At 43.1% G+C, this 9641-nt stretch overlaps 1 protein-coding gene across 1 annotated transcript in view; it reads right to left on the bottom strand.

Annotated features, from left to right (window-relative positions):
• Positions 1–347: 347 nt before the first annotated feature.
• The window catches only part of RBM24 (RNA binding motif protein 24), a 10326-nt gene continuing 1032 nt past the window's right edge, over positions 348–9641 (bottom strand). The window contains exons 2-4 of the mRNA XM_040645215.1: positions 9096–9219; positions 7553–7607; positions 348–711 (exon numbers count right to left, since the gene is read on the bottom strand). Of these exons, the coding sequence (XP_040501149.1) occupies positions 348–711; positions 7553–7607; positions 9096–9219 (543 nt within the window). The remainder of the gene's footprint in view (positions 712–7552; positions 7608–9095; positions 9220–9641) is intronic.

The raw sequence follows: 9641 nt of genomic DNA, 5'->3' as shown, positions 1-9641 counted from the left end.
GTAAAAGGCAGTTTGCTTCCCTGATACTATAAAAAGAGCAAAAATAAAAATCCCGTTATAAAAGTGAAGTTCCACTGTTTACTCCCACTTTCCTTGACTCAGGCTCTCTTTGGGATCGATTTCCAAAACTGCGCCCACTCCCCTCTCTCTCTCTCTCATCTACGACACTACCGGAGTATAAAAAAAATAAGAAGAAGAATTCTGCTTCACGATAGCATAGCTTTGCTTTTTTTTTTGCTTTTTTTTTTCTCCTGAAAGCTGTTAAGTCGATGTTAACTCGCCTTACCTACTACACATCGGGCAATGGGGGAGAGGGGGGAACGGTCGACTCTGGTCACGTGGCCGCCCTACTGCATGCGGTCGGTCTGCAGCTGCTGCGGCTGGTACTGGCCGAAGGCGGCGGCCGCGGCGGCCGCGGCGGCGGCGGCGGCGGCCGTCCCGGGGGCGGCGGCGGTGATTGGCTGCTGCACGGCGTAGCCGTAGCCCCCCGCGGTGACGTAGCCGGCGCCGGCCGGCGAGGCCGCGTACGGGTACTGGTCGTAGGCGGCGGCGGCGGCGGCGGCAGCGGCGGCCGCCGAGTACTGCGCGTAGGCGGCGCCCGTGTAGTCGATGTAAGGGGTGGTGGAGGCGGCGGCGGCCGTGGGCTGCACGTGCGGGATGACCACGCCGGGCTGCACGAACGCCTGCGGGTACACGTAGTGGGCGGGGATCCTGCGGAGACACGGGACACCGAGTCAGGCGCCGCCGGCCTCGCGTCCGCAGCGCGGCTCGCTCAGAGATCAGACAGACTCAAATTTAGTGGTTATTACGAGCATAGGGTTGCCACAATATCTCCTCGCCAGGGGACCGTCGGAGCGCTCTGGCGGTAGCCGGAGTCGCGGAGCGCCCCGAAAGGAATTCAGCAACAGAAACGGGGGCATGCCCCCTCCCCCCTGCTGGGAGGTTGGATTTAGGATCGGTGAAGAGAGCCAATGCTTATCATTCAGCAGAAGTTTGGCCGATAAATCGAGGTTCAGGAGGGCCACGCACAGGAGAGGTAGTGAATACACGCTTCATCGATTTTAAGACTTTGGAAAATTTTGCAATGAGTTCATAAAACTGTGTAGCAAAGAGAAAAAATTCTCAGCGGTGAATATAATAGGACTCCGAAGGTAATCTGTGATCGGTCAATTCGGGGGGGGGAGGGGGGCTGGCCGATTTCCCAAAACTAAAATAAATTTGCACAAAATCCATGTGTTTTATTATCATGGCAACCCTACTTGAAATTGCTATGCAGACTCGGCACACATTAATCTCTCTGCAACCTCAGTCACCCTTATTAAAAATAATGATGATAAAAGAAGCAGGCGACAAAATAAAAAAAAAGGAGTTTAAAAGTTCACAAGTGTGGTAAACACAGCAGAATCACACTTCTCAAACGAACTGTAGTGCACACGCACACTCTCTCACAAGAGGCTGTTGTGGGAAGCTACAGAAATGCTATTAACATTCATGGCAGTGATTCCCAAAGAGATGTGCAGCACGCTTTTTGCCTTTCTTTCTTTCTTTCTCCATAAAATTCATAAGGACACAAGGGTCAACCAAACCTGTTTGACTATCAGGCACCTGAAGGTCAGCCAGCTTGTTTATCTCTATGCAAGACAGACAGAAGGGGTTTTGGGGAAATGATGAGGTTGAGGGAAAAGGTAGGAATAGGAATATTTCTAAAATTCATATAAACTTAAAAGGTTTACATAACAAAATGAGTAAGGAAACATTTTTTTTTTTGGCGCAAATACTCTTGTTTTATCCTCCAAATCAACAAATAGATTATTAGCATGTTTAAGTCGGCCCTACTCATAGATATTTGATACATATCAATTGTATTATGTAAAAGTTCAAGAAACAAAATCAAGTACCTTTAAAAATTATACATTCAGGGATCACATACAAGACATATGCCAATGACCTTACTTAAAAGTTAATTTTGTTAAAAAAAAAAATCACAAGAGGTGTTTTAAAAAAAAAAAACCCATGCACTTCAGTTCTCACTCTTGCGATTCATGACTGCCCCTTTCAAATGCTACCATGAATATCTGATATATTTTCATCTTTCCTTACAGCAATCTCCATCAGAACCCCCTATATTTCTAAAAATATGACACTATAATGCCATCTGGTTGTTGGCAAAGCCAACTTAAAAGGAAGTACAAGCAACAAGTAACGATCCTTATTTTAAAGAATTTTAAAGAACTCAAGACCAAAAACTTCACATTTAGATTTCCGAAAACACAGATCCTTGCTTTGCCTTTTCAGAGTTTTACTGAAAGTCCTTATTAATGAGCACCCATGGAAAAGATGAATTTATCACAGAGGGTAGTGAACTTTGACCCCAATGATAAAAATACACTCGATTTTACTAGACTTGTAGATCTTTCCCAGTGCCAGGAGAAAAGACGTCATCAAGTGTTTCTGAGGACACAGAGCTATGTTCTTAATTGCTTGTCAGAAACCAGACGCGTGGTCATGCACATACTCCAAACTTCTCTCTAGGTCAGGTGACTGACTCACTCACAGCGACAGGTGTGGCTTTACGAAACCCGGTCCCTGGAGGCCGCCGCGTCCACAATGTGCAGACAAGGCAAGAGAGCCTCCACTCAAGCCCGTTTACATGTGGTGATGGACAGCAGGGGCTGCAGCCGGGCTATTTTTGATCCTGTCATGCGACAAGGGTTTCCAGCGGGTAAAATGTCTTTATAAGGCCAAAGTAAAACATCTATCAGCAGCGAAGTCCAGCCAGTATGAATCTCACTGATATGGAAACATTAACCCCTGTCCTCCCAAAGCTCTAAGGACAAGAGGATGGTTACCAGGTTTGTATCTTTGCATGAAGGTTGGTAACTGAAAATAAGTTTAGCCTACAAAAAGGCAGGCTGAGTGTGTGTGTGTGTGTGTGTGTGTAGAGAATGCACTAGAAGATAGGCAGGGCTGCTTACGGGACTCTTGTCTCTGCACTGATTTTACATTAATAGTTTTCATTTGATAATGCCAACCAATGACAGTGTAGAGTTCCCTGGCATATCAGAGAACCCTACATGAAGTCTGGCAAGGGTTAGGAATATGTTTGGAAGGCACATGAAACCTGAGCAGTGTTAGAGGCTCAGGGAAAGGAGAGCCCAGCAGACCATGGACAGCCTAAAATACCTTAGCTCAGGAAGGAAGGCAGGAAAGGACCAAACGCTGCGGTGGCGCTTCTAAAGCCATTCCTGCAACAGGAGGTCTTTTACTAGTTTAAAGAGCCCGTGAAGGCCATCTGGGAATCTGTCCCCTGCCACGAGATACCTACCAGTGTCCCTTCCCTCAATCACATAGGGGGTGTACCTAGCGGTCACAAAAGCACAGGAACAAGGCAGATACCTTGGGCAATTGTCAAAGAGCACTGACCACATTTTCCTTTTCTTTTTCAGGTCCCTCTATCTCTTTGTGACTTTTGACACCCTAACTGGTTTCCTCTTCCAGTCTATCACCAGACAGCTGGCAAAGTCTTCATTTTAGTCGCTTGTTCTAGTAACCTGTAGCCCCTTTGGCATGCGAGGCCTTTTATGCTTCTGGCTCCAAAACATTCCTTCCGGTATTTCTTTCCACCTTTCCTCGAACCCAGGTCAACTGGACTCCTCAGTGCTCCCTGGACAAGCCACACATTTCTAGATCCTCACCTTTGCTCATGCCATCCCTTTGCCAGGGAAGCCAATCCTCATTCCATCTCTACTTGTTGAAATCCCAATCCTATCCACCCTAGCTCTAGCACTCGCTATGCATAGAGCCTTCAGGAGTTTGCTTCACGTTCTGTTCTCACATTTCTCATACGTGACATGAATCTAATATTTCCAACCCTGAATTGCTGTGCGTTAAATAACATTATCTACGCACAGAGCCTACAATGATGACTAAAGTAGGCACCTGATACAAGAGTACCTTATCCACCGCCATCCTTTAAAATCTAGGTCAGCTTCTACCTCTTTCATGAAGATGTCTTGGGTCCCACAAACCTGATGTCTCTCCTCCCTGTCTGAAGCCACAACCCTTCTGGGGGCATCTCAGTTTTCTTACTAAATTACAAGGGAGAATGGAATTGTGTCTTTCTGGCTATCACCTGACACAGAGGAATGAACATGGCTTTTGAGGTCAGGGAAATCATGACTCTGAACCTAGAATCAGACTCACTTACTAGCCCTGTGGCAAGTTAATTAACCTCTCTGTATCTGTTTTTTCACCATGGAAAGGACATTCACAGGCTGACATGGATAGCCTGAGTCCAATAAGTACTGTGAGAATTACATGATTTATGTAAATTTCTTACTAGCATCGGGCATGTAGGAGATGCTCACTTAATGTTACTGCCCCCCCCCGCCCTCCTTAGTGGACGGTATGGTATCTAGCACAGTGTTAACACAACTAGCATAAAACTGAGCACTTAAGGGGCGCCTGGGTGGCTCAGTCAGTTAGGCGTCTGCCTTCGGCTCAGGTCATGATCTCCAGGTCCTGGGATAGAGCCCCGCATCGGGCTCCTCACTCAGCAGGGAGTCTGCTTCTTCCTCTCCCTCTGCCCCTCCCCACCGCTCGCTCACTGGCTCTCTCTCTTTGTCTCAAATAAACAAACAAACAAATAAATAAAATCTTTAAAAAAACCCAAAAAACCCCTGAGCACTTAAAGGTATACTGAATAAATGTTTAAGGGTATTTCAACCTGATCTAAACCAGCCTAGAACTTTCTACTCACAGATGCATAGTCTTTCTAAGGTTTCAATAAGAAAATGCTTCTCACAAGCAAAGTATTTCTAAGACACTGTTTAGCAAATGCACACGTATCTATAAACCTGCCCACTGTGTTACATGAGAAATTCCTTCAAGCCAAGATTTTCTCTTGAAAAGCCCAGAGTAATCTGGGGGCCATTTAAGGACCACATAAAAAAAAAACAAAACAAAACAACAACAACAATAACAACAAAAAACAGTTCAGTTACTAGAATTTCAAACAAGTCAAGTAAGATTAAAAATTCTCAAGCTTCTTTCCAGGCCTAAAATAAAAACGTGTGGCCAACAGAATTGAGGAAGACCAGGTGTGATTTGTTAGTACAGATTCTGGGAATTAGAGCAGTGTTAAGAATCCCGTAAAAAAGAAAAGAGAAGGCTCACTTGGTCCACCTGGAATGCTATCTATTTCTAATCAGAACCTCAAGTTCAAACAATTTACGCAAACAGTAATAATCAGCATCCTTTATAAAGACAGCTTAATATTAGCAGGGATGAACCACAAAAAGTTACCATCGAAGCATGCTTGATTTAAAATTTCCATAGGACATTTTTTTCTGGTGGTTCTTATTTTCCTCGTGCTACTTTCTTTCTCAAGGATTGATGCAGACTATCACAGCCTGTCCAAATTTCTATGTCTAACTCTTAGCATCCTCCCATAGACAGTCTGGTTTCTCCATGCACTAAATCTTTTCTCTTCTCTGCCTTTGCTTATGCTCGTCTCATCCTACAGCCCTCAGGCATGTTCCTTTCTCCTCTTACCTGTCCAGGACATACCCACTGGTCTAAGACTAGCTCAAGTCCCATGAAGCCTTGTCCAACCTCTCCAATTCACCTGTTTTCTTGCTATTCTGAATTCCTTTTGTCCTAAATACCACGTATTTTAGCAGTTAATAGTTCTCGATTGGTTTGTGTTAGTTTTGCAATCTCCTTATTTTGTATCACCTACTTAGCACAGAAAAACACTAACACATGCTAATGCCTGTTGATCGATTTAGTTTTATAACTGTTTCAAGATTATTATGTGAGATCATGACTAAGTTCATTGCCACTTTTTAGGATGTATGTTCTCCTCCCCAGTCCCGCCTTACACGTGGTCTAGACCAGTGAGGAGAGGACCCACAGAAGTAGCTGGACCCATCAACCCACTCTGTTGTCGGTTCCCAGGATGGTTGGGATGGGGCACTGATGAATAGCTATGGAGAGATGAAGGCCCTTTCTAATCAGATTGGACAGAATACTCTCCACGGTTTAAAAGAGTAAGAGCTGGCGGTAAGTTGAAGAATCCCTATGTTAAAGGGAAGGTTCTAAGAAGGTATTCATGGAAAACAACTTGACCCTTCCAAGTCAAATGATAATTACTTTTTCTGGTCTATCCTTGGAGACACATAGGCAAGATTATCTATCTATCTATCTATCTATCTATCTATCTATCTATCTATCTATCATCGGACTTTCCAGGTTACACAGGTAGATGTTTAGGTGCTAAGCTAGAGAAGAAACTATGGCTGAGGATAAAACACTCCTTGAACAATTAGAATATTTAAAAAGGAAGCTGAATTCTCTGGCACAAGAGTTCTAGCAATGTCAATCAGGTAGCATATAGCCAAAACAGACTCTAAGTGGTCCAAGTCAATTTAGGTGATAGGGATCGCCCACGTATGGTGTCTGAATAGAAGCGAAAGAAGGGCACTCAGAGCAGGAAGGCTGGTAATCACAGAGCCAGCGGGAGCACAAAGATGAGTAGCCCATTCACCTGAGTTAGGTCTGAAAGGTGAAAGTTAGTGCCACTCAACTCAAAAAACTGGCCAGTGTCAGTGAAATCTGATGAGTGTTTGTTGGACTTTTAAATTAGAAGGCCTAAAAGTGGATACACATTGCAAAAGAAAGAACCCCATTCCCAGAAAACTCCCCAGTAAAACAGAAACTTAGGACATGCAAGCAATGAATCTGTATTCTCACAGAGGGAAATCACACAATTTAGCACTCACTACAAAAATATGGTTAAGTGGAAGTCACAGGCTACAGCTTAAAAGCAAGAAAAAAAAAGGCCCTTTGCTTCCCATGGCAAAGTCAAAAGTCAACACTCCTCAACACCACCACCAAAACCAAAAAACACAAAGAGCCCCTTCCCCGAGGAAAAGAAAACACTTTCACTACAGCTCTTTTCAATTAAGTAAAAAGCACACAGTTTAGCTATCAACACCACTTCATTACTGTAATAAATAAAATAAAGCACACGGAGGTCTATTGACTATTGTGAAAAATAAAACACCAACACCAACATCCATGCATCGTTAATCACCATCTGAGCTTGTGTGTCTGAGTCTACTGGTTACAGAGTTTAATTCCAAACAGAACTATTCCACCTCTTATCATCGTATCCTTCTGATCAGTTAGCTTAACTGTATACGAGCCCTGTCAGGTTAGAAAGAGATAAATAACATTGAGTCAAGTTGAACAGTAATCATGGTGCTGGGACACAATCGTCTCGTACACAAGTCATACCTGGTAGTTTTGTTTTGTTTTGTTTTGTTAATCATAAGCTCAAAATTTGTCTGGTTTGGAGGCTGCAAACTTGGTCAGTAACTTGACTCATCTAAAAATATTTATATTATCAGCATCAAAAAGGTACGCACATATATAAATATGTATCACAAGGAACATTCTGTGACATAATGGTCTTGTCTGTATATAACAAAGAGGCAGGTTAAGAGATGAAATCTATCACAACTTAGGAGGGCCTGATGAATTGACTTACCCAAAAGGTCTTTGTATAAGGGCTGGATGAAGTTGTTGAACACCGAAGGCAAAACCTAACAATAAAACACACCACATTCTCTATTTGTGCATGGTTAGGTATATATTACTCCTGCATATAAACTGCAATCACAACTTTCACTTAGAGAAGATCACCATTCTTTTGAGGCTTTGCAGAAAAAATTACAAATATTATATATATTATAAATATATATATTTAAAAGTTCTTTTTACTAATGTTATCATTATAAATCTATATCATAAATATAGATATGTTTCAAAGTTCTTTTTACTAATGTTATCATTGACCCAAGTGAAAATTTTAATAGGCTACAGGTGGAAACTAAAAATTATCTGCAAAGTTTAGTTGACAGTCATACAAGAAGACCTTAGAAAATTAGACCAGGGAAAAGTTCTTGTGGAAAGAAACCAGGAACAACAGGACTTGATAATGAAGTTACATGTCACAAATGTTTCCGCAATTCTGAATCACGATCTATAAAAAGTCTGTGTAATTTGGAACATGCCGGACAATGCTTTGGAAGATTATGGGTTTTACAGATTATGGTATTAAAAATTCACAAAACAAAGTCTCCTTTTCTGGATAGCACACACAAAAACACAAGTTTTTTTAATGTTCACAGATACGGGCACATGCACTCACTCTCTTGACAATCTAGTTTCCCAGTAAATCCACTTGGATGGAAGTGTCTGTCAACCTCTTTCCAAATTTCGGATGGAAACACTTGAGTGAAGAGTACAATGACTTAACAAAACAAAGTTGCTTACCCAAGTGAAAGATTGCCATTTGCTCAACAGTCAACTCTTAATTATTTGTGCTAATGCCAGGGGCAGTGTTGTAAATAATCCAAAAGGTCAAATTTTCATACAGACAAAAGCCTGCTTCCCTTTTGACGACTACTAGCTGCATGACTTTGGAGTAAAGCATTTCCCACCTCTAAGTGTCAGTTTCTTTATCTGACGGCCCAGGCGTACCTGAAATCTCCCCATTTTCTTTAAGGACTAATAGTCTGTGATTTTACATTAAAGCCTTACCATCCAGACACCGCCCCTCCCCCTAGGCTTCTCTTGGGTCAGGGTTCAAGTTGGATTGCCCGCTCTGAGCACAGGGCCACTGGTGGTAGAAGGAGAGACCACAGTATGTAGGGAAGTACAACCAGCGGGAGCTGACACCTTTGGGCCACATAATCAACATGTGAATGATCTACAGGTGGCTAAAAACTGGAAAATAAAAGAGTAGACTGACTGTATGTCATACCTGAAACAGATGAGTCAAGCCTAAGTCTGGGTGGGTACAAATTGTCCAGACCCCCAACATCTACTTTTGCACATAGGTACATTTCAAGTCCTGCAAGAGCCGGTGACAACGCTCATTTAATGTCTTGGTAGAATAACCAGCCATGGTTCAACTTTACTAAACATCTACAATGTCTTCTGATAAGGGATTCATTCTATTCAGATACTGGGGGTGGGGTGGGGGTCTGAAGATGGGGAGTGGGGCAGGTAGGAGAAACATTTCTCACCTGGTTGCATGATCCTTGGTTTTGCTCCCAAGTATGCCAGATTCACATTGGCCTTCCTGCCATCAATGATGGGGTTCGGATCCTTGCAGGCTCTCTCGGCAGCAGCTCGGTCAGCCATGGTGACCTTAGCAACACACACACACACACACACATACATACAAAGCTCTAAATTGGCCCTTGAAGGAAACTGAAATTACACTGGAGAAGTCATTCATGAGAAAACTAAGTGGGTTCTGAAACTTTTTCTTTCTTTCTTTTCTTTCTTTCTTTCTTTCTTTCTCTCTTTCTTTCTTTCTTTCTTTCTTCCTTCCTTTCTTTCTTTCTTTCTCTCTCTCTCTTTCTTCCTTTCTCCTTTTTCTTTTGCTGGAACTTAACTCCTTGATCCCCCGTCAAAAAAAGAAAAGAAAAAACAGAGAGGAAGAAAGAAACAACCCCCTCCCCACACCCCCAAAGTCTTCAGGGCACTAGTTGGGCCTAGCAGGGAGTCGGAAGCCTGAATTCCGTCTTGGAACTCTAGATCCTCCCTCCCCCGACCTTCCCCCCCCC

This window comes from Ursus maritimus, unplaced genomic scaffold (genome assembly GCF_017311325.1).
Source record: "Ursus maritimus isolate PB19 unplaced genomic scaffold, ASM1731132v1 scaffold_30, whole genome shotgun sequence".
Classification (NCBI taxonomy): domain Eukaryota; kingdom Metazoa; phylum Chordata; class Mammalia; order Carnivora; family Ursidae; genus Ursus; species Ursus maritimus.
This window is presented reverse-complemented; position numbering and strand designations above follow the sequence as displayed.